The 25,000-nt window shown below is 38.7% G+C and overlaps 3 protein-coding genes across 4 annotated transcripts; 2 read left to right on the plus strand and 1 right to left on the minus strand.

The window, feature by feature from the left end:
* Positions 1–6: 6 nt before the first annotated feature.
* xirp1 (xin actin binding repeat containing 1) lies at positions 7–10,310 on the minus strand (the record flags this gene model as incomplete). Its single annotated transcript, XM_055161096.1, has 7 exons — positions 10,258–10,310; positions 10,138–10,189; positions 9,786–10,067; positions 8,298–8,388; positions 6,675–6,811; positions 6,481–6,525; positions 7–6,000 (listed from the first exon to the last, which is right to left on the minus strand). Coding segments are annotated over exons 1-7 (6,654 nt in total), but the record flags the coding sequence as incomplete, so codon positions are not given.
* A 5,346-nt stretch (positions 10,311–15,656) lies between these two features.
* Positions 15,657–20,930, plus strand: LOC110170422 (cysteine/serine-rich nuclear protein 1-like). The gene is made up of 5 exons (XM_020936069.2): positions 15,657–15,960; positions 17,691–17,880; positions 18,733–18,995; positions 19,081–19,383; positions 19,518–20,930. The coding sequence occupies exons 2-5, from the start codon at positions 17,718–17,720 to the stop codon at positions 20,346–20,348; spliced, it is 1,560 nt and encodes a 519-aa protein (XP_020791728.1). The 5' UTR covers positions 15,657–15,960; positions 17,691–17,717; the 3' UTR covers positions 20,349–20,930.
* Positions 20,931–21,105: 175 nt separating this feature from the next.
* Positions 21,106–24,439, plus strand: gorasp1a (golgi reassembly stacking protein 1a). Of its 2 annotated transcripts, none has more exons than XM_055161097.1 (9): positions 21,106–21,295; positions 21,544–21,624; positions 21,711–21,914; positions 22,052–22,138; positions 22,220–22,350; positions 22,451–22,589; positions 22,701–22,809; positions 22,901–23,020; positions 23,127–24,439. In XM_055161097.1, the coding sequence occupies exons 1-9, from the start codon at positions 21,233–21,235 to the stop codon at positions 23,543–23,545; spliced, it is 1,353 nt and encodes a 450-aa protein (XP_055017072.1). In that variant the 5' UTR covers positions 21,106–21,232; the 3' UTR covers positions 23,546–24,439. The 2 variants fall into 2 exon arrangements, with proteins under 2 accessions (XP_055017072.1, XP_020791730.2); XM_020936071.2 differs by having other exon boundaries at positions 21,107–21,295; positions 22,877–23,020.
* Positions 24,440–25,000: the final 561 nt, after the last annotated feature.

Raw genomic sequence — 25,000 nt, forward strand, 5'->3', positions numbered from 1 at the left:
TTCATTAAACAGACCAGACAGACCTGCAATATCAGCCTCCGATTTGAGATTGGACACAGAGTACAGGGCTTTTTTAATTGTTTCTTCGATGTCAAGGAGCTTTGCAATGGTCTGTTCCTTCAAAAGTAAAATTTCTTTGCTGGCCTTTTCCAGATCTTCATATGCTGTGTCGACTGAAGATATGCTTTCTAGATCATCGTCTAGTGAATCTGCGTCAAACTTCTCATCCATTGTTTCATGTTTTGCATTCGTCTCTGCAGCAGCCCAAACAGGATAATTTTTGTATAGTTTCTTAAGTGATTTATCATTCATACTTCTGCGATCTCCTTCTATCTCATGCACTTCATCCAGGACTCCTTGGAGTTCATCTCGTTTACGTAAATTGTCAAAGATTTCCATTGCAACCTGAACGTTTCCTCTCACAATTTCATCCATATGAACAGATAATCTCTGTCGTCTCTGCTCTTCAGTCTCTCTAACCTTCTTCTCCCTCAAAACAACCTTTTGAACAGGATCTTGTTGTTCTTGTTTTTCATTGCAGGCAACATGAGTACTCATTGTATGGGTTTCAAGACTTGGTGGAAAGTTTGGTTCTGGAAAAGAGTCTGTATCTTTGGGAACAGTTACTTTCACCATTTTACACAATACTGAACCTCTTTTGGCATCTTTTCTTTCAAAGTTCTGTAAAGCTGCTTTCACACTGAGGTTGGTCTCATGGTTGCCTTCTTCTGCATATTTCTTCATGCACATTTGAATTTCTTCTGCAGCATTTATTTTCTGTGTAACATTTCGTTCCATTTCAATTACATTTGGTAATCCTGAGGATTCATCTGAAATTTGTGGTGAACTAACTTTGATTTCTTGGGTGTTCATTACTTCATCCATTACTGGTGCAGCTTCGCTCTGGCAGTACGTTGGACTTGGAAATGTGCCAGCATTCTTTACATTATTTGTTGGTGAACAGATTGTATCAGAGGAAGGCTTTTCTTCTTCCATCAAAACATATTTTGTCCACTGGGGTTTTGGTGGCAATGCTGGCTTCTCATTGTGTGTTTTTTCAGATGAAGGTGCAAGTGCTGAAGCAGTATTTGTGCAGCTGGACAACTGAAAGTTTCCTTTGTCTACCGAGATGGATGGTGCAGTGGTTGAAGCCTCTTCATGGGTTACTGAAATTGAAGGAGACAGTTTTGTGTCAGATGGTGGCACTGGCATCTCAACACATGGTTTGGTAACTGTCTTGCTCCTTCCTGAATTCCTGTATATCATAGCAGCTTTATAATCTCCCTTGGAAACATTTACACTAGATCTTTCAAGAGACTGCAAAGCCAATTGCACATTGCCTTTAACAATGTCCTCTTTATCTGTAGATTTCTGCTCTGAAACTGCACTTTGCAGAGACCTTATAGCTGCTTTGATATCACCTCTGATAACCTCTCCTGTTTCATCCTCATTAGCATGACCATTACACTCATATTTGGATAATGTTTCTATACCATTACTGACTACAACTGAGTTGTGTTCATAGGCCTCAAAGGAGGCATTGTTTTCTCTGTGTTTTACTAAGTCACTGACCTTAGGGTAAGTCTTGACTTGCTGACATCTTGAGGAGGAAGTTGATGATGTCGTTGTAGAGGGTTCCTCTTGAGTTGATACGTTCAGATTGTATATCTTGCCTGGAACAACAACTTCTCTTTCAACATTCATACTTTGCTGCTTTGCCATTTCAAGTGACTTTTTAGCAGCTTTAACATCCCCAGAAATTATGACTTCTTTTTGGATCTGTTTGGTTTCTGATTCCATATCTGGGCCTGACAAGTCCATATCATAGATAGTCCCAGGTTTGATCATCTCTCGCTCAATGGTCATACTTTGCTGCTTCGCTCGTTCTAAAGACTGCATCGCTGCTTTAATGTCACCACTGACAATTTCCTCTTTTTCCACAGAACTCTGCTGTTTTACTGCAAGTTGTTGTTTTGCCATCAGGACATCTCCAGGAATGATTTCATCCTTTGGGATAAAGTTTTCAACATTTAAACTGGTTTCGGATGAAAACACCTTTTTGGTATTTTTTACATCTCCAGGTAAGACGTCCGAAACAGTCCGCTCTACTTGTTCTTTTTGCTGACATAGACTTCTCTTTGCTTCCTTCACATCACCTTGTACAATTTCAATTTGTTCTTGTGACATGTGACAGTTATCAACTTCATCTTCTAAATCCTCAGCATGAAGACTCTTTAGGTCTCCTTCCTCAATGCATCTTTTGTATAAATTCACATTTCCCTTTTCATTCTTGTCAACTCTGTATGATATTGCTGTTCTGCTCTCATTAGCTGTGGCTAGCAGATTCCCAATAGTGGACTTGACATCACCCTTTTCAATTTTGACATCTGTTTTAGTTGCACAATGATGTAGGAGGGAATAAACAGACATCTCTGCTTGCCCTTCCACAGTCTCTTGCATTATAAGTCCTCTTTTAAAAGTCTTGTCTTGGCTGAGTAGTTCATCAATCCTCTGGACAATATTTTGTATTCTCTGATCTTTCTCAAAACCAATTGAACTGGACTGGTAGACAGGAAGCTCGAGCACTGTAGTCTTCACGTTGCCTTTCTCTACCTCTCTTAATAGGGTAATCTGAGGCTTTAGCGTAGGTTTGTGGAGCAATTGTATAATTATGTTTCTAATATTACCTCCAACTGTCTCTTCTTTGTGGATTTGAACATTTCTGTTACTTTCAGTGCAATACTTGGCCATACTGACATTTTGACTGTCTTTTCCTTCAATTATGATGCCACTTGAATGGACAAAGTTAAGATCATGCAGGTAGGACAGGGTATCCACAACATTAGTAGCAGTTATTTTGTCCAGTGGTGTGGTTTCAAAGAGCCATGTAGTGCATTTAACATCAGACTTGGGTATTTCAGCCACAACACATTCTGCTGAAGAACTTTCTTGCTCCTTTATCTTGTCCAGAGGCTGAGACTCAAACAACCAAGTGCAGCGCTTGACATCTCCTTTTTGACTGTCTTCTCTGTGAACTGTTTGAACTTGGCTTTGCTCCTCAGACTCCCCCTTGAGACTATCAATAGACTGGTTTTCAAATAGCCAAGTTGAGGTTCTAACATCTCCACTCTGGACATCTGTGACACTTACCATTCGCTTTACCTTCTTGGAGGCTTGGTTGGATTCAAATATCTGTTTATTCTGCTTGACATTGCCACTCCCGAACTCTTCAAAGTCTTTAACAGTGGGTGTGTCCTTCTCGGTAAGAGTGTCCAGAGGTTGTGTTTCAAACTTCCACCTTGCAGATTTGACATCTCCTTTTTCAACATCTTCTTGGGTGACAGCGCGAATGACATAGACCTCATTTTCAGCTTTTATAGCATCAAGTGGCTTTGTCTCAAACATCCACCGTGCACCTCTTACGTCTCCACTCAGAACTTCTTCCTTTTTCACTGTTGTAACCTCATGAAACTGCCCTTCTTTGTCTCTGATGGCATACAAGGGAGTGGACTCAAACATCATGGTACTCGTCTTGACATCGATGCTGCTGGTTGGCTTCACAACCTCAGATCTTTGTTCTAGTTCTTCTTCATGAATCTTGTCCAGTGATGAGGTTTCAAATATAAATTTCTTGTGCTTGACATCTCCAAATTCGGCATCACCGACTTTCTGGATGGTCTCCTCTTTATTGTCCTTGTTGATCTTGTTCAATGGACAGTTGTCAAATAGCCAGGTAACTTTATGCACAGAGCCTTTCTCAATGGATTCGTCATGATTTTGAGAGTCTAATGATGTCATTTCTAGCCCGATTTCATCAAGTGACTGGGATTCAAACAGTTCTTTGACCCTTGAAACATCCCCTGACTGAAGGTCAACCTGGCTAACGCAATGTAACACTTCTGGACACGCATCTTTTTGTATTCTGTCTAATGTTTCAGTTTCAAAAAGATGTTTTACTGTTTGAACACCAAGTTCAGGTTTCACAGTGTCCTGAATTGTACTACAAAGCTTGAGGTTATATTGCTCACCATCCTTGATACTGTCTAATGGTTGTGATTCAAACATCCAGGTAATGGATTTTACATCAGTGCTATCAATGGCTTCTTTTTCTGTAGCCTTTTCACTTTTGTCATATAGTAGGTCCAGAGGATGGGTTTCGAATAACCACTTACAGGTTTTGACATCACCTTTACGCTGCTCTTCATGTGCTGATGATTGGTTTGGCTGGTTAAACTTCATATGGATCCCATCAATGGTTTGTGTCTCAAAAAGCCACTTTGCTGTCTTGACATCACCCATTGTGTCTTCCTGTCTGGTAATACCTTTAATGACTTCAACGGTTCCCTTTTTTTCTGCCTGCTCATCCAAAGGCTTGGTCTCAAACAGCCACTTATAGTTTTGGACTTGGCCTTTGATGGATTCCTCTCGACTGATGGCAGTCACCTTGTGCAAATTTCCAGAGCTGTCTTTTATTGCGTACAGATTACTTCTTTCAAATAACTCTTTGTTTTCTTGGACATTTCCTGCTTCAGTCTTTGTTTCTTTATTTTCAACATGTTCCACTGAACGGGCTATTTTACTGAGGGGGATTGTTTCAAAGAGATGTTTGAATGTTTTCACATCTCCTTTCTCAATCTCCTGTTCTTTGGTCATGACTTTGGTTTGTGTACTGCAGCTCTCAAAAATATGTTTCTTGCCCTTAACTTCTCCTTGTTCTTCAGGTGACAGTGTGATTTTCTGCAATTGTCCAATTTCATAATTGTCATGTAGAGTCTCCATGGGCTGAGTCTCAAAGAGCCAAAGTGATGATTTTACATCTCCACCAATAATTTCATCTTTTTCCGGAGTTTTCTCTGCAGAATCTCCCTTTAGTGCTGATAAGGGATTTGTCTCAAAGAGTTTGGTTTTATTGACAACATCAGCATCAGTTTCACAGTCAACTACTGTCCCCTCAAACTTGTCTCCTCCCATCATCTCATGTATTGTGTCAATGGGCTGTGTCTCAAACATCCACCTCTTTTTCCCAACTCCTCCGATTTGACCTTCCTCCAGTGAAATCCCCCGGATAATTTTGACTTTGTCAGTGTCTTTATTGATCAGATCTAAGGGTTGTGTCTCAAACAGCCAGCGTGCAGTGCTGATGTCACTGCTGTTGATCTCCTCTCTGCAGATAGATTTGATTCTGTGGAAATTGCCACGCTTGTCTTTTATGGCACAGTTGGGACCCGCTTGGAACAATTTCACAGTCTTCTGGACGTCTCCTTTTTGTTCCTGCAGCTCAGATTTCAGTTTCAGAAAGCTGTGGTCTTCTACTGAGTTGCAGCGTCCCAAGTCACCAAGCGGTGTAGATTCAAACAGGAGTCGATTACCTTTCACATCACCGGCTTGAATGGGCTCCTTAAGAACTGCCTCCACCAACTCACTCCCATCACTAGATTTACTGAGAGCAGACAGCGGCTGTGTTTCAAAGAGCCATGCTGATGTCCGCACATCACCGCAGACTGAGGCCTGTCTTTGAGTGCATGGCTGGCTCAAGTTAGTGTGCTCAAACTTAGATGTGGTGCCTCTGACATCCCCTCCTGTTAAATCCTCCTCATCAAGCAGCTTCTTGGTTCCATGAGGATCCCCAATGTTGTCCAATGTCCAGTTCTCAAAGATCCACCTCATGGACTGGACTTCAGCCTGGTACGAACCCTCTGCAGTCTGAGAGGTTTCTGTCTGAACGGCCCTCATCAGGTCTTCTTCAGCTACGTCATCCAGGCTGGCTCTGAGGTCAGGGTGGATGTGCTTGAACAGTCTCTTTAGCTCACTTTTCTGTCGCTGTTGGTAATATGTGGAGAATGTTTCTTTTGGTGGGGGCGGAGGGAGGGGGCTTCCAGAAGAAGGCCCATCATAGTCGAGGGGCCTGGGAGGGACAGGCGGTGGAGGAGGAGGAGGGGGAAGGTCATCATCGCCACATGTTGTGTGTGAAACAGTGACGGTCCCGTCTACAACATCCATCTAAAAAGAAGAGACCATGAAAACAGTTAGTAGGTTGAACGTGTGGAATAAAAAATGGCACTGCTGCATGCAAATGACAAAATGTAAGTGAAGCTATACTTTACCTTTAATTGTGTTGACTTTCAGTTTTACTGCAAACTGTCCATGTTTCAAACCAGGGTTAATACTTCAGAGCTGTTAGTAGGCAGATATATACTATAATATATAGTATGTATATAGATATATGTGTTTCTGTGTGTTCCTTTACATATCAATGGCTGTTATTAATGTTAGTGAGAAGTAGAAATATTGTATATTCATAAAGCATATTATGACTAGACTCATTTAGATTGCTGTTCAGCAGTTTAATCAATTAAATAACATTTTGAAGTTTTTATATTCAGATGTAAACAAAAACCTTTCTATAATTAATGAAATGCAAGCCAAGCATTAAAACCACTACACAAACAAATTACACCAAGAGTGAACATTCTACAATACCTTCTTGACTCTGGGCTTTTTTCCTTGTGTAGAACCAGTGGATTCCTAACAATATAAAAACATAATAATTAGTTGTAATATGTATATGTTATGTGTATTTTACAGTGATTTTTCTTATTGTTGCAGTACTATCTGACCCTGTGCAGTCCTTGACCTCAGTGTGGAAGATAATAAAAGGTATTTGAAGCACTCACAGACTGCTCTGAGCCTCCTGGGGTGTCTGTTGAGCAGGAGAGATACAGAGCGGAGCGCTCTCTCACAGAAGAGGAAGTGGGTATTCGGTTTCTGCCTTGGATTGGTGACCCCTTAACTGATCCACTATTATTATCTTCTGAAACAAAAATAGTAATATGTAAGGCAAGTGTATTCTTTGTGATGTTAAGTTCAGCACTTAGATACCTTTGGAAGTTGGTCCCAGGGAGTATTTATAGTGATTCTTCCTGTGTGTATTTATAGTGATATCGATATCTGTTTTGTGTATGGAAACTATTTTATCTCTTTATTTCCAACCATCAAGGCACCCTCTTACGTAAGGCCACACAACATTAGGAATGAAAAATATGTATAAGATTTTATCAGAAGCAATATTTCCCATAATATAATAATATATAATATTTCTATTTTCATTTGATTTATTTTGGATCTTTGAGATCGTGAAAATTGGCTGGCTTTATTCTACTTTTGGTACTGGTAATACATATGTAGTAAGTAACTTTACAAAATGGCAGCGACAAGTGTGCAGCCTTTGATCCCAGGGCCGACAGATAAATAGGGCCACACAGACAGTGCCTGCTGTCTCACAGCCTCCAGACCTCGGCTCTCAGCGTGCCATGGCTGACCATGACGCCCAGGAAGAAAAAAAAAACACCAACTGGTGTCAGCTGGAGTGACCCAGATTGTTTTCACATTGTTGGTCAGAGCACTCAGCCACAGGCATCAGCACCTGATATGAGGAATGTGTCTGAGAGACACTGTTAAAAGCCGGAAAAAATATATTTATATTTCAGCTGCTTCAGACTAAACATGGGCTCAACTTTGGCACTCAAATAGAAATGTCTGAGATAACATGATTGAATGCAATATTAATAAGTAGGGTTCATATAGTGGTTGCAGTGTTTGAGAGAATCATGGATTATTACAACATTATGGCTATAATTAGCCTACTTATCATTTTTCCTTTTCCTTTCTGTGTCACTATGTCACTGAATGAACCGTTTTATAATGTTAGAGCCTGTGGTCTCACACAAGGTATGCTGTAACTTATTGTGAATGTAATCATTTGTTTGTGCAGGTCACTGCACTGCAGGCACCCGGCTGTAACTAATGTCTAGATTTGTAGCACACTTTTCTTTGACACACTGAGCTCTGAAAGGACAAAAGAGCCGACCAAAAGAGTGGCGCCTCTCACGAGCCCGGACTTAAAACATTGTCACAGATGGGTGAGCAGACAGAAAGAGCGCATGTCCTGTTTTGGTCCTCTTTGAGCATTCAAGAGGTCAAGCCTATTGTTAAATAAATGAAAGTACAAGCAACAACACAATATTATGGATGAGCAATTTATATTAGGGGCCAGAAATCTTTTTTTTAACATGGTTTTCATCAATTACAGGTCAGTATTTGATAATAGAAAATTATTATTATTATTATTATTTGGGTAATATTTTACACAAATTTAGGACAAATAGCACTTGTTTATCTCTTTAAACTTTGACTGGTTGTTATTTGAATCCTTATTATAACCAGTCAGAATCAGACAATACAATTTCATTATTACTGGACAACACACAAAATGTTCAGTAAAAGCACTTAATACTCACTGAATGAGGCCTGTCGAAGTTCTCTTAGTGTGGATACGCTTGAGTCTTTAGGGCTCTGTGTGCTTGTATCTCCTCTGTGTCTAAAGTCTTTCTAGGCTCTGGCGTGGCAGACAGCTGATTTTTATCCAGTGGAAGTGGCCCTGGTTATTTTTGGGAGGTGGCTGTTGCTCTGTACTGCATCGAGTCAATTCCCCTCTGACTCAATGTGGGATGGGGCACCCCTCCACCCCCCATTTCCACTCAAACATTGTCAGTCACTAAAATGGGCCTGGGAATGTCAGTGGGGGTTTGTCAGTGACCAAATGACATACAGGTGAACCTAATGAGTCAAAGGCTCTAGTATTTGGGACCTCTTAATGGAAATAATCCATAATAATGACCTTTTCACATCAACAATTTAGACTGCAGAAAATAGTGTTTATGAAATACATTACAGAAGTATGCCTCATTATGTTCTTTAAGGTAAGATCATTTTCATTTGTCCCACAATGAGGAAATTCCAGATTAGAATAATTTAAACCATTTTATTAATTTTATCTCAATGTATTCTCTTGATAAACAGAATAATAAACATGCTGTCTTAATCACTGTCCGAGGTGGGTATACTAACCAAAAATGTACTGAAGTAAAAGAGTAACCAAAACCTTTACTCAAGAGTACTGTTATTTCAATAAAATTTTACTCATGTAGTGAAAGTGTGGCGTTCTTTTACCTAATTACAAAGTTACTCAAGTAACTAGTTTCTCAAGTAAATTAAACAAAGCACTACCCACTTCTGCTCCATTGATGTGATTCCATTTCTGGTGTTTTTCTTCAATCATGGCAGTTGCCAACTACATATATAGTGTAGCAAAAGCTCAATATTTTGCCACATACATAGAATCACTGAGGTAAACCATGACACATGAGGCTAATGAGATGCGGTCTAGTCTGCCTCTGATGTGAAGGTATGTGCAGGACACATACTTATGTATTTACACACAGCTCTGTCTTTATTTAGCGGTTTCCTCACATCAGCCGAAGCTTAGGAAGTGCACGGGGTACTGGGGAAATGCTTTTAGGGTGACACACTCTGCTATAAGAAAGAGGTTATGTGTAGCTATCATTACTCTATCATTTGATATCACATTACATCCGTACGTCATTAAATGTTTATTAGTTAGACACTAAAATATAGCGCTGACCAAACACTGTTGTTACAACACTCTACAAGACACACTACTATTATATGTATTACTCACCTTTTAACAGTCTGGACTCACTCATAGCTGTTCCTTTGACCAAATTCGGATCTCTCTGAAAAACAGTAAGTATAAAATGCCGACTTAAAATTTGCATCACATGATATTCAACCTTTAATCATGGATTTATATCCCAATTAAAGTTGCATCTACCGACTCCTCGCAGTATTTATTGGCATAGTAAGTATGTGTACAGCCAGTCTCAGAAGTGTGTTTGGTAAATCCTGCCATTAGGTCATTTCATTATATTGCTTTTATGTCTTTTCATCTTTCTTGGTTTACATACTTGATAAATTTGGTTCTGTTTCTGTTTTTTCCAGTCTTGTAGAGCTCCCTCTGATGCTATGGTCAGGTGCTGCAGGCTGGAGCCACCGTGCATCGAGCTCTTTGACTCAAACAGAGCACACAGAGCTTTTGTGCTGCACACTCCCCTCTGAGGCAGGGCGTCCATGGACTGGCTTCGGGACAAACCCACTCTGGAGCTGTCCATAATGACCCCCCTCCATCTGCCATCCACAAGGTCAGCATCCTACACCGCATGAAGGGGCAGTTAGTTCTCATTTTTCATTTATTTTGACTAACAAATTCTTAAAAGCTACCTGTGTTTCGTCGTATTTTCCAATGCATCTCAAGTCAGAACAGCTTTGATAACTGTTAAAAATACATTATTTCAGAATATCAGGCAAGTCAATTAAAGCTGTATATTGGTCCATACTTACTGTTGCACCAGTTGAGACACAGACTTTCGGTCCCAGCGGCTTAAAACTGGCATGACTATAAAATCAGTGACAAAACACCTTATAAAATGTATATACAACTAATGCAACAATAAACCACTAATTGGTGGTTTTTAGATTCTAGTTTGTGATGGTGTCATACTCCAGGATTGGGGTCAAGAGTCACTTTTCTCCACTAATACCATGGTATTTTGCTATGAAATATCCAAAAGGTAAATTCACAAATGTTGAACCTGATTGTTTATATTATTACTATACCCTACAACTCACTATATTACAACAAAAATCTGCATTTGAACAATATTATAGGCCTCTAGAATGTTGTATTGTTACCTGAAACCCAGCTCAGATTGTTGCATAGGCAAATTTGACTCTGGGTTCTGTTAAAATGGACAGTCACTCTCAAAGTCATATGACATGTTAATGTTTAACTGCCTCACACAACTGCTTTTAAATATAAAATATGTGTTGTTTAAATATAAATGATGTTTTAATCATCATGAATAAATATCAGTAGACCTACAACCACAAAAATACACAAAATGTATTTAAAGGATATTTCATGCTGTAATCTAAATCCCATTATTAAATTAAACACAAAACACATGATATTCGAATCACAAGGTTGTTTTGTCCTGATTTAAAAATAATCTTTCTTGATCAGTGAATTGATCTGTACATATATTAACCTAAATAGGCTTTACCTGCAGAGAAGTCACCTGTGCACCTTTCAGTCCCTGAATGACTGACTATTGAAGAGCATCTCTCACTGTTTTAATAGACACAGCAAAGTTAAAGGGGTCAAAGTCCTGCAACACCTTATGATTCCCGAACTCCCCTGGAAATAAAACAAGCAGCCATAATATTACTGGGAACTTTTGTAAAATGATTTAAAATGATTGGCAGTTTTACAGGGGGATTATGATGAGCAAATTATTAGTGTGGTGCATTTGAAACCCCTGCGAAAGTGGAGAATGGACTCCTACACGATGACAGCTGGTCTAGTCAGATGTTACTGTTTAAATGCCTGACATTGCTGCTCAGGTTATGTATTGCAGCAGTTCACATTTTTCACAACAGGGGACGTATGCACGCAGACACTTGGTACTTACACTATTATCATGTTTCTCCATTGATGTTTCACAACCAGTAGATGGAGCTAGAGGGACGTGCTCTGCTGGCTCTGGTAAACGGATGGTAGATGTTAGCTTATCGAGAGAAAAACACTCTTGTTTATTAGCTCATTGCACGTAAATGAACTGTCTGTGTCTGCTGTATCTTTATAATTGGCAGTGGAGTAGAAGCATTGAAATACACTGATGCTTTGCAATAAAGAGAGTCCATGAAAGATGATTGTTTGTGTATTATTTGTGTTGCAGCAGTAGCAGAGGAAGGGAGAGGTGTCCAGTGAGTCCGAGGGTGAGAGGAGGTGGGCGGGGGCCTTCAGAACAGTCAGTCCTGGGCTGAGCAGCTGAGAACAGAGCGGCTCTCCTTCCTGCCATGGCTGCTGTTAACGCTCACATGCAGCCACATGTGACAGCCCACAGCAGAATACAGTGAGGACAGGAGCTCCCAGTGCTAGAATCAGGACATGCGGTCTGTAACTGTGGATGCAAAACAACACTAATGCACATGTACTCTGCTTTTCCACTCACATTCTTTCATAGCCCTATTGCACTACTCGGCCACACCAGCAGTTTGTCAGAAAAGGTCAGAGCAGTTTTGTGGCGGATGTTGACAAGAGTTTCATTGTTGAATGGGGAATGTCAAAGCCAATCACACAGCTGCTTGCTGCTGAGGCTCGTGTGGCTCACATGTAGAGACAGATAAGATCACTTCTGTTGAAAACTCTAGTTGTGTAACTTACTTTGCACTCACTGCTGCAAATGGACTTGCAATGAAAACAATATTGTAAGGCAATGCATGGAGCAATAAAGAAAGTTACGCAAATCAATACAATAAAAGGCTCTACTTGCACACCTGCAGGCTTTAAGAACAATGTAGAGGTGAATTTGCATGTAAAAAGTATTTCTGTTCTTACACTTGCACAAGTGTGTTTACACAGAAGGGGTCTTTGTGAATCTGTAGCACAACAAAGAGGAAGAAGTTAGTATTTGTTTATAGTCTATAGTCTCAGGGTAAGTGAATTAACATACTATATGAAAGACCTTAAACTGATCCCTTCCTCTTCTGTTTATCAGTTAGATGGAAATCTGTGCTTAAACAACTCAATAATCAGCAGTTTACACAATCAGCAGACTTACACTCATTGGGTCACATTCTATTGTTAATATATTTAATTATATAATCTGAATACTTGAGTATGCTAATGACTCCTTTTAAGTAGCTATAGGTTACAAAAGTAACTCCCCAAATGTTTTTCTCTGTACATTACACAAGTTGCAATTCACTCAGATGTCACTGGTGTCAACAGCTCAACTATTTGCAGAAGGAAAAGATTGTTTTCTACATTAGAATCATTTTTTTTTTTAATCTGTATTTTAGTAATAGTGTGTATAATTTTTTTTCATTGTGCAGAAAATAATGTGTTCATATCAAATCACCTGAATTCTTAGCTTTAAATTGATTTTTGAAATCACTGGAAAGTACTGTAGTTAAATTCTTTTTTTTTTTTTTTTTTTTTTTTTTTAAGATTAGGACTCTTAACAGGAAGTGTAAGTGTCACTGTGTCAAGTCTTCCAACAAAATGTGGTGGTTGAAACATCGCTTAAGGTGTCGTGTTATCAAACCACTGAGCGAGTGGTCGAATGGCTTTTTACACGGGAGAGAGACATCCAATTGTCATTGCCCTTTTAGATTTTAGATAGATTTATTTACCAATATGCATTCGTGTGTGCAACTGGTGGTACACTGAATTATAATTTAGAAATCTGTATTAAATCTATTCATTTCAACACTGCAGTCCTTTGCACTATACTAACTAATAAAATAATTTAAGTGAAGCAATGTTAACTGTAATTATCTGATGTCTCTTATTCTGAAATGTAGTAAATTAGGTCAAGGCAAACTTTTCCTTTGCTATGAAGGTGTTACATGACATGAAAATAGAACCTCTAGTCTAATCTTAGTTTAATCATAGATAGACAACCTTATGCATTAGCGTTGGCTACAGTAATAGCACTCTTGGTAATAATGGTACTGCAGAAGTGTGATTCACCCTCTTTCCAAACCCTAATTTAGACACTCCATATTTGCCCTGGCGACCATAGTGATGTTCAGCAAAATATGACATCAACAGCTATGTTTAACAAAGCCCAGTCTGTTCTTGTGACAGGCTCAAAGGACGTGTGTGTGTGTGGGAAGAAAGTGGGAGTCTGCTGTTTCATGATTTGTCAATATCACAAGTTTGAATCAGTTATTTTGGTGCTGCCTCTTCTTTTCACTGACTCATCGGATTCGTGACTAAGAAACACCAAAAACAAGCTGATTCAAAAGCATGATTTGTCAGTTTTTACTTTTCAACAGATCAAGTCTAGATGTGCATAATTTTAATACAAATGTTTAATTACTGGCAGGTTACAGAGACTGAAGTTGAAATTTATTGTAAATGCAGCATTGTTTACAACTTTAGCAATAAGATGTTGGATTAAATGTCTGAAATTTTCTTTTTCAGGAGTATATCTTTATTTTATAATAATAACATTGGACAAACTGAAAATGTAGAACAGTCATTACAGATGAAGTACCTGATAGTACATCTGAATATATAAAATTTATCAGTACCGGACATTGATTAAGGATGATGCTATATTTGATTTAAAAGTATTCCCAAATGTCCTTAAATTCAAAATTATATTACAATGCAAATGTGAAGTAAATGCTTTGTCAATATTTGTCAGTTCAGAGCAGAGCTGTATGCCTCAAAAATTGGGCCACAACAGCCATGAAGCACTGTGAGAGGCTGAATGTAGGTTAACTATAAGGTTATGTAACTTGCACTATGGACCAAGTCTGGGATGGTTTGCCCATTAAGCAGATATGAGTAGAGACAGGGTACCAGTAGATGTGTCTCTGTTTAAAATTATGAATTAAAATGGGCTACTACTGACTTTCTACCTAAACAAATCTTAATTTATGTCTATTTCTATTATTTTTGCTTGCTTTTTGTATGCTCTTTGTTTTAGGCATATTTAAGATCTCAAATGCTGAAGCTGCCTCAAAATATTTCCCCCCAGGCATATTGAGCTCACCTCACACATGACACTAGACACCTCTTTCTGCTCGTGATTATGGACACAAAACGAAACAGGAAACTCCAACGGTATTGCACATGCCTATTTTTGACTGCACTGTGTGATTGTTCTATTATTATCCTTGGATCAGCATAGAGCATTTTGTTCATAACTTAAAAGGAAGTAAAACCAAGATAACAGCAATGGAAACACTTAAATGAATTTTTAAAAATGTCACTAGAAGTTATCCAAAAGTAAACTAATCTATATCTATATAAATTAACTTAGAATAAAGCTAATTTAAATTTTCATTTGGATTTAATACTTGTCTTTCTAGGCTAACTCAAATGGATTCCTTAGATAGGTCAGTGGACTAGAAAAACAGCCTCACTCCAGAGTTATCCTACCCAATCTGGGTCACACACTTCACTGTGTTTCAAAAAGCGCTGGGGTCACGACTGGCATTTGTCCCCTGGCCTCAAAAATTAGATGGACAGGTGTTTACTGCTGATTTGGTTCAAACATTGTTAAAATTGCATCAGGCTGTATCCAAATATCCACATTTAGATGTTCAAAGTTTATTTACAGAAACAAAAACTATGAACTTACATTAAAGAAGCAAGTTTATATTTAGTCTATTCTCATACAGTTAAGTGTTTTTGGGAGGGTGGATTGAGACAGATCAGCAGCGACTGTTCCAGTGCCACTTTGCAAAGTCCAATTTATACTCTGATAGGTAATAAATGAGTTGTAAAGAATACTGAATATACTCATTCCAAGAGAGGAAAGAAAAAGATCAAAATTAAAAATAAATCAACGTAAAGTCAATGGTCACCAAAAGCGCATGCATGGTCCACCATGTGGTCTTTCTCACTCTTCCAAACTAAATTTATTAGATTTTTACCTTATGCCTATATAATTTTAAAGTAAAATGTATTGAAGGCTTTTGTAGACAAAGCTCTCCCACGATTCATTACGTGATCTCCAAGTAATGTAATCAGGGTAGTGTGTGTAAAGACACATGTTGCGGGCAGCGACGTCACTCATTACCTTTAACGTCGGTACGTGTGTCATCGGCTGCGTCAACTGCGTCACAGAAAGTCAAAGAGTGTTAATGTCAGGCAAGATAGTTAAATTCAGGGACTACTCTGCAAACTGCTTATTACCTACAATTGCTGGCGATTTACTTTATCACATTCAATATAATATTTGTCTTTTTACGTGTTGTTTGGCGTAGATTGGCGTGTATACTTGCTGGGTTGATAAAGATTTTGAAAATGTCCGTCCACAACAACTGAGACGCATTCCTCGTAGTGTATAACTGTTTTATGCTTCGCCCACTCTTTGGCAGTCCCAGCCTCTGCTCCTCTCTCATGTTCACACTGGTACTACTGTTCACAAACACAAGGGGACTTACAATGCTCAGCTGGCTCACTTGAGGATAACACTCAAAACTTCGCCTTGTATTATGCTGCTTGTCTTCATCTACACGGTGAGTTTATCGCGGTAAAATAAACTCATGCATTACTCTGAGTCCGTCAATAAGTTTAAATAATCGATAAACTATAGTGACGTTTAGTCGAAATCACCACGATACCTTAGGGTTAAATGTAATCTCATAATTTTGTTTGTTTTGTTGTCATAATGTGTTTCATGTTTCATAATTGTATTATTACCTTGTTATGATAAACATTAGTACTGTTTTGTGAACGTTTTAGAGCTTAGTCAGTTTGTCCTGTAAAAGAAAGTTTGCTTAGTTTGAACAAATGTGTCCAGTGTTTAGCCCTAGTGCAAAGAATGTAGCTTAGGGACAGAGTGTGATTGTGGCTGACAAGGTTTCTTAAGGCTGTGTCTGTGGGTGAACAGGTCAGCTCTCCAATGACTGTATTTAACAAACAGGAAACGAGTATCTCCAATAAAAATGTTTCTTATATTCAGACCTTATCATTGTGTGCTTCCTAAGAAGTGGTGTCAATCATTCAAAAGCCACTCTGTCATATTACTACAGGGGATCTCCATGGTCCCCCTCTGCTCTATGTGCTTTTCCTGCTTTGAGCTTTAAATTATTGATGATACAGCTCAGTGGTTACAGCCCTGTCAAATCCTCGGTTATAAATCTAAATACAGAGATCCGACATATCACCCATATTTCTGGGTCTACAAATGAACAAGTGAGAGATCAGATCAGAAATTAAACTGTCAGGAGCTGTGGTTGTGTTGGTGGTTATGAGGAATTCCATGTTCGTGTGCAGCAGACTTCACTCTTTCCCTGTAAACAGTGTAATGGCACTAGAGTGTGTCTCCTGTTTCACCTCTTATTTGCTGATGGATCCAGGAAGTTGCTCACTCTCAGTGTCTGGCTGCTTTGAGTATTTGCTTACTACAGACAATCAGCACCTTTTCTTGTGCAGCATGGATGATCACATGCCTCTATTTCTGAGTGATTATTTTTGACACATGCAGTTTATTTTCCAAGGTTTATGACTAAGCACAATTTTTAAGAGTCTTAAAATTATTTCCACTCATTTGATTGTATAACAGAGCACAGTGATCAGATGGGTACTTGAGGATGGGTCAGTCCTAATCCTGGTCAGCTGCTTTCAAGTGCGACATCACGTTCAAATGTTCTGCAAAATTAGAAAAGAACACTATTTACAGTGATATGGCCGTAACACACTGTGCCGAGGTAATACCAACATGTCTTATGTAATAAGACTGTTATTTACCAAGTAAGCCATTTCACAATGATTTTCAATACAGTCTGCCTGTTAAATTCTACATTTAAAAATAGCAGCCACTGTGTCACTTGGATTACAGGAGTGGACAGTTTCCAAGCATTCTTCAAAAAAAACTTAAGGAATCATTGGAATGTTAATTACTCGAGGGGGAAAGGAGCTGTTCAGTTTTTCCCTGCGCTGTCTTATGAGTGCTCAGCTGGTAGTACGCAAGCCTGGATATCAGTTTACATTTGTACATTTAGAAACATTAGTTTTGAGGAGTTTCTGTAATTATCCTAAACAAATCAAAAACCGGTTCAACCAGATCACAGATCTCCCCTGCAAAAACCTCTCATTCGTCCACTTGTCATTTATAAACCATATTTGTCTAATTTGGGAAAAGGTTTAGAAAAACTGAAACTCTAACATGAATTGCAATCCATCCATATAATGTCACCTCTATTGGACATGTGTAATTCATAATGTACTACTTTATGTCTTACAGATAGCGTAAAAACCCTTGGGCCAAATAATGATGGGCATCCTTAAGAGGAAGTTTTCTGAGCTGGATGAAGGCCCCTGCTACTCCTCTTTCTCATCTCCTGTGTCCTCCATCCCGTCCCCTGCCTCCTCTGGATGGGACTCAGACCTCGACAGTACCCCTCATAGACCCCCTTCACCTGCTGCTTTGCCCCGTAAGTTTTTAAAGACTCAAAAGCCCCACCCACTTTTCCTTTTCAAATAATGCAAACCTTATCTACTAATTTTACCTAATGTGTTCAATAGGAGTGTCTCTTATCAGTCTACAGCATGTCTGTCAAAGCATGCTGATATGAAAACTTCAGGGCTACAGATAATACAATGAGAGCCAATACACTGTTGGGATGTGAAGCCATAATTTGCCTGACCAATAGAGAGCTGTGGGATTAATTTGAATTGCAAGGACTCTTTAAACAACCCATATCATATTGCCCTATCAAGATAACACACAGAGGCAAATGCATTTAAAATCATACTCACGCTTTATTATAGGCATTGGTGGTAGGGTAAACATTAAAGTGATGTAGCCTGTACTTTTAGCTAGAGGGAGCAGGTGAGATGAGCTTAGTCAGCTGCTCTGCCTTGTTTACTGACTTTTGGAAGGAGAGGTCAGTCTCACTTTTGTGTGAAGCACATCAGGTAATCGGTTGAAACCACACTGTGAGGTGAAACAGTAACTCAGAGTGTATATAACACAAGAATGTTGTGTTTTACTTTAATAATGATTCTACATTTATTTTCATTTGCTTACTTTGCATTGACTTACTCTTTTTAGTGTTCATGCACTGCTGAAGTATATTGAGCCTCCCCTAGTGGCTATTTAGAAAACTGCACATTGAGTCTTCTGCTGCAACAATTTTATGTTTTGGTGGTCTCTTACGTGACCTATATTTATGATCTAAATAGCCTCTTTGATTATAACTAAATATCTATATATGCTCATCTATGTTTCCTGTACTAACCAACGCATTGTGTTTTGTAACTGATTTGTGTTTTTTTTTTTACAGCGAGATCTATCCTGAAGAGACCAAAGTTTGCAGATGCCCAGAACAGTGTGTGTTTCGCTCAGGTAACTGTGTATAGTTTTCCCCGCTGCCAGGGATTCACCAGCGTCCCCAGTCGTGGAGGTGCCACTCTGGGCATGACAAGGAGACACAGTGAAGTTCAAACATTTACAATCGCCGAACATGCTGTGGAGCAACGACACAGGCGCCGGGAGCAACTTCGAGAGCGTCGAAGGCAGGAGAGGTTTCGGGAAGTCAGACAAAAAGTGAGTAGCAGAAATATATGGTTTATCACACTTAAATGCACCTGTATGCAGCCTGTAGTCCTTATCTGTATTTGTATTGTTACAGTTGATCTCCAGTGGGGCCATAAATGAAACAGAAGCTGAGACTCTCACAATAGACCAAGTACCAATTGAGGAATCCCACATCAACATTAACAGTGTTGAGTTGGAGGGTGGAGGCTTTCTTCAGCCGTACTCTTCAAAGCAGAGGCAGGCGATCCTCTTGACTGCAGGGGTGAAGCGCATTGACAAGGAGGAGAAGAGGCAGCTCCATGCGCTCCGTCTCTCCAGGGAGATCTGCGGGTGTGACTGCCAAGGCTTCTGCGAACCAGAGAGCTGTGCATGCAGCCTGGCAGGCATCAAGTGTCAGGTACAAAGCATGAATAAACATAAACGGTGTCTGCTCTTTGGTCTTCTAACAAATCAGTTTTAAAAAGTGTTTGCATTCTCTTTATGTTTATTGTATATTATTTTGATTACTTACAATAATATTATATGTTACAGGTGGACCGCTTTAACTTCCCATGTGGGTGTAGTCAGGATGGTTGTGGGAACACCCAGGGTCGAGTGGAGTTTGACTCCAGACGTGTACGCACTCATCACTTCCACACCATCATGAGACTGGAGCTCGAGCGGAGACTAAAACACGAGACTCACGCATTTTCAAAGGACCAAACTAAAGTTCAGCCATCACAGAATATACAGGACAACGGTTGCCCCTCAGGGTTTTCTTTTGAGGAAGACAATGATAATCCTCTCAGTATACCTACTGTGAGTCCCTTTAGTTTATTACCAGAGCAGCCTGTGGTGGAGGAGAACAGCTGCAGTAGTGACATGACTGTCTCTTCCTGCTCTTCTTTGGATGCTGTGAGCTTGACTGGACACTTAGCTCTTTCTGAAAACAACATGGGATCATCTCATAATTTAAATATTTGTGACAATAAGAACTCATCAATTAGAAATACCAATGAACCATTGAGCCAAAGTAACAACACATATAGTGATGTTGTAGGACCTCTTTGTTCAAATGACAATACATTCATAGACATTCTAAGTTTGTCCCCTCAATCCAATTGTCTGGATGAAAACTCCCTTGAAGACTTTCCTAACACTCCCTCGCCCTCTGGGGACTACTACATGGATCTGAGCCTTTCTTCTGATTCGGACCTTGAGTTTTTTGACAGTGATTACACATCTGGGCTACCACACAGCTGCTTTAAGAGTCAGCGGCACTCAGACAGCCTGGACAACCTTCAGTTATTCAGCTCTGACTCTCTTCCACAGGATGAATCCAGCACCTACCTCTTGGAGTCTCTGATAGGTCTTACAGACTGAATACTTTGTCATTAAAGTTACCAAATATGTAGCCAGGCCAGCCAAAACTCCATGCTTTTCATTTTCTAATAGCCTTAGCAATTGACAGGTGGATTAGGTAATCAGAGAAACGCAGGAATTATCTGTATCAACAAACATGTTTTAAGTTTGGATTTACCAGGTTACCTAAAGTTTATAGATGTGTATGAGCTGTGAGCTGACATCTGTATTTCTATGTAAAGACAAATGATTTGCCTAAATATTTTATGAGCTGTATATTTTATGTTGCCTTATATGCCTTATACTGAAAATACAACTGTCTAATATATGTTTTTCATAAAAGAATGATGATAACGTCTGCCATAGGCCTAAAAATGGGTCTAAAACTGTAAATATTTATTAACATAAAGAATTGTGAAAATGTTTATTTAGTAAAAAATATGTTGGTGTTTTTCATCATATTATTCAACAATTATTGTAAAATAATATTTGTTTTGCCATAGGATCACCAGCCAAGATATTTCATGAGCAGATTTTTAGCAGAAATATCAATCTCAAAACAGCTGATGAATTTCTCTAATAAACATATTTATTTATTTAAAATGTGGCTTTTGATGGTTTTGTTTAAGGGATTCATTCATTCTTCATAATAGCAAAGACAAAGAAAACCGCAAAAACAATGATCTTCGCCATCACAGCTATTTAGTCATGTTTACGGCAGTCAGTGCGGTTTCTACCTTGGTTGCTATGTTTACCGGTTGCCATGGCGCGTGCGTACCTAGTTCGACGTCACGACGCTCGATTGTTTTGGACTGCATACAAGATGGCTGCCGACTCGTTGTACTAAAAAAAGTATCCCCATCGGTTTTCTTACATAAAACAATTTTACAGGTTTACTGTTAGAAATGGGTTTATCGCAGAGTTCAGAGGTATCTGAAGGAGGGACGTATGGATACCATGTTCACGGTGTAAGGATTCTTTATGCATGTCTACTTACTCTCGAGTGAATGTTTAACAGCATGCTGATCAGCTTAGTGAACATACTGTGTGTCTTATGGCTCTGAATTAAAAGCAATTCAATTCTAATATTTCTATTTTATTACATTACTCTCCATGTTCATATCTGGTAGTTTTATGTCTTTCTTAGTATATCTTTCTTTGTAAACGTTTTATAGTAGGTTTCACAAATTGAGTGCATTGCCTTGTTATTTTATAGGTGCAGCCAAATTCACCAGCAGAAAAAGCTGGACTTCAACCATACTTCGACTTTATTTTGTCTCTGGACAATAAAAGACTAGTATGTTGCCAACATTCTTAGAAATACTATTGCTACATTTAATTAAATGCATTCTGACATTGCCATTTCTTTATGTTGTAAATCAGAATGAAGAGAATGAGCTCTTAAAAGAAGTACTAAAAGACAACATGGAACGACCTATAAGAATGGAAGTGTACAGCACAAAAACCATGAGAGTTCGTGAGGTTGAAGTGGTGCCCAGTAACATGTGGGGAGGACAAGGTCTGCTCGGAGCCAGCGTCCGTTTCTGTAGTTACCAAGGAGCCAATGAGAATGTCTGGCATGTCCTGGTAAGAAGTAAAAATGTAATAAAAAAATCTTTGTTCTTTAAATTGGAAGTGTTTGCATACCAGTGTAAATACTCTATCTGAAACTCAGCAACCATCTTTAAAAGACTTTTTAGTAATTAAATTATTCTTTACATCAGGATATAGAAGCCAGTTCACCGGCTGCTTTGGCAGGACTTCAGCCTTATAATGACTACATCATTGGAGCTGATCAGGTTTTACAAGATGTAAGATCCAGAAAAAGATATAGAAGATATAAAGATAAGCTATATAATATTTAATATTTAATATACTACTCAACTTTTCAGTCAGAAGACTTCTTCTCACTGATTGAGGCCCATGAAGGAAAGGCATTAAAACTGATGGTATACAACACACAAACTGACACATGCAGAGAAGTGGTGGTAACGCCTAATGGTGCATGGGGTGGGGAGGGCAGGTATGTCCAAGAGTGAAAATATTTTTCTGATTAGCAATATATTTTGATGTATTTATGGATTTATGTATGTATGTTTTTAAAGTCTTTTTGTATTTTGCAGTCTGGGTTGTGGAATAGGTTATGGCTACTTGCATCGAATCCCTGTACAGGATGATGCACTAACACCGAAACTTCCAACCCCTACCAGTGTTCCTGAAGAGACACCAAGTCCAAAGGAATCAAATCATGGATACACAGAGGCACTGCTTACATTCTTCTTGAAAACAAATGTCGAAATATGATTTTCATGTTTTAAATTGCCTTGAATCAATATCACCCATTGAGCTTTAGAATGTTTTTCTTGTTTACAGACACCATTGATGGCCCCCTCCACCCCAAGTGAAGATATATTGGATCTAGAGCAGGTCTCTCTGCAGACAGAGCCTCTTCCTCCACCCATCCAGAGAGTCATGGACCCTGGTGAGTGCATTTATTTTTTTCTATTTCACAAGATTTTGTTTAAAATTGTCTTTAAATATTCCCTAAGGCTTTTCTGATACCTATGCATCAGAGTTGTCTCCAGATCCTGCAGATTTGTTAGACAAGATTGATTTGTCTGTGTCTTCCATTGATATGACAAACACCTCTCTTGCTATGCATGAGGAAAAGGACAGTGAAATATCTGGAGTGGGTGAGTAAACAGTATATAGTATAGTATATTTTAAACAATGCAGGACTGAACTTCATAGTAGTCATTCTTGATTGTATTAATATGTAATTATGCTTTCCGTGTACAGAGGAGCTTGATGACAGTGAATTGATCCAAAATGCCCCAGAGTTGAGTCCTCAGGCTGCGATGGATCTCACTGCTGCTCTTTCCTTCAATGGCTTAGATTCTGTTGCTCCACCGTCTGAATCCTCAGGCCTCTTCTCAGAGTCCACAGAGCTGTCTGGTTCTCTCTTCGAGGCATCTGATGTTGCACTCTGCCCCACCCCAGAATCACTTGAACGTCCCACTGCACCCCTCACTGAAACTGAAGACCCCCCGAGTGTATCCCCTGTGGACCTCATTCCAGCCCCAGCTGTGGAGAGAGCTGCTACAGATGTTTCTGTGTCTCAGGTAGATGACGATACAGAGGAGCCTCCCAACTTAATCAGTGAGGTGTCTTCAGAGCCAGTGACGCATAGTGAACTAGAAGAATGTGCCCTTGAGTAAGTTTGCATCAGGTCAAAGGCTAAAGATTAGCCAATTTTTGGTATTTTTGTATGACAGGCCAAGGAAATGTACAGGTAACATTTAATTACATTTTAGTCTTAGTTTTACAGACGACAAGTAATATTTGTTTGAGTAAAAACACTGAAGTAACCTCTTCTATACAAGTTACTGCCAGTTTAGGTCAAGATCCAATTGACTGTAATTTGTTTAATTAAGTACTAACATGTGTGCCACTGCAATGCTAAGCTTTATTTGTGACAAAACATTATAATTATTTTTGAAACACTAAAGAGAACAAGACTTGAAGGTTTCCAAAGATGCATTGACGTAACTACAATGCACAGTTGCACCTTAATGTACAAATCCTTTTCAAGGGGTTGTTTCTCACGGTGCACATGATGATTTTCTATCTAAAAACATAGAGTAATTTGTTTACAAAGAAGCAATTTATCATTCATAACTTGTTTAAGATTTTATAATTTTTAAATTATGTCCCAGCATTACTTTTAAATATACTGCTGTTTACTATGCAACAGTACTGGAAGAATGAAAGTTTTATGTCAAAACAATAGTAGAGGCATTTTTATATGACATTTGTTAATGTATTAAATCTGTGCTGTTTTAGTGGGGATAAAGGGGATTGGTGTTTTGATGAAGTAGGTGCTAATTTGTAAAACAATAAGAAATATTTTTGCATATATTTTATCAATGAATTATGTGTTTTATTAGGAATTAATGCAGAAATGTTTGATGAATATGACAGGAGTAAATCTTCGATGGTTAAACTATCATTTCAAATAAGGTTATCTCTTGCTTTTCTTTTCTCATACCAATCAACTCTGTACAATTTAAGAAACCAGTTTAATGTCCATAAAATCTGTACTTGTTAAACCATTCCAATTTATTTTGTTGAATGCCTAAAATATACATATTTCACAAATTATTACAACAAGGTATATTGCAGTGTTATGGCCTGATCACCCAACGTTTTGGCCAATTCAAGCTCACTCATTTCTCTTTATGGCGTTACGCACACTCTTGATGGCAAAATAACCTCATAACAGGTGCACTGAAAGGATCTATGGTTCTCAGAGGGCATTACTTTGATTTAGTTGATCCCTAATCAAACTACTATTTAAAAGAAAATTAAATATACATTTGCATCATTCATTTTGATGAGTTATTGTTTGAGATATATATACCTTATTAAGTTTCCAGATTTCTAACATGACTTGGACAACTAACATTGTTAAACAATAAACTGCAATTTCCAGGTTGTGACCAACACATTTTAACAGCCAGGTCAAGTTATCCTAATTATAATAATGGCCGTAAGTTTTTGAAAAATAATAGCTTTAGGTAAACTGTACAACAAAATAAAACTGCTGCAAATGAAATAAGTCACTTAAATCAAAATTGTTATACATATATTTACAAAAAGAAAACATTCAGTCC

The sequence above is a fragment of the Boleophthalmus pectinirostris genome, unplaced genomic scaffold (genome assembly GCF_026225935.1).
Source record: "Boleophthalmus pectinirostris isolate CB_2022bp ecotype Guang Dong unplaced genomic scaffold, ASM2622593v1 HiC_scaffold_327, whole genome shotgun sequence".
NCBI classification, from domain to species: Eukaryota; Metazoa; Chordata; class Actinopteri; order Gobiiformes; family Gobiidae; genus Boleophthalmus; species Boleophthalmus pectinirostris.

What these genes read in the sequence shown, in the direction of transcription:
- LOC110170422 (XM_020936069.2), top strand. Translation starts at nt 17,718, where the DNA reads ATGATGGGCATCCTTAAGAGGAAGTTTTCTGAGCTGGATGAAGGCCCC. An exon ending in TTCACCTGCTGCTTTGCCCC is followed by an intron (nt 17,881 to 18,732) that starts GTAAGTTTTTAA and finishes TTTTTTTTACAG; the next exon opens with CGAGATCTATCCTGAAGAGA. An exon ending in TTCGGGAAGTCAGACAAAAA is followed by an intron (nt 18,996 to 19,080) that starts GTGAGTAGCAGA and finishes GTATTGTTACAG; the next exon opens with TTGATCTCCAGTGGGGCCAT.
- gorasp1a (XM_020936071.2), top strand. Translation starts at nt 21,233, where the DNA reads ATGGGTTTATCGCAGAGTTCAGAGGTATCTGAAGGAGGGACGTATGGA. An exon ending in CCAGAGAGTCATGGACCCTG is followed by an intron (nt 22,810 to 22,876) that starts GTGAGTGCATTT and finishes ATATTCCCTAAG; the next exon opens with GCTTTTCTGATACCTATGCA. An exon ending in CAGTGAAATATCTGGAGTGG is followed by an intron (nt 23,021 to 23,126) that starts GTGAGTAAACAG and finishes TTCCGTGTACAG; the next exon opens with AGGAGCTTGATGACAGTGAA.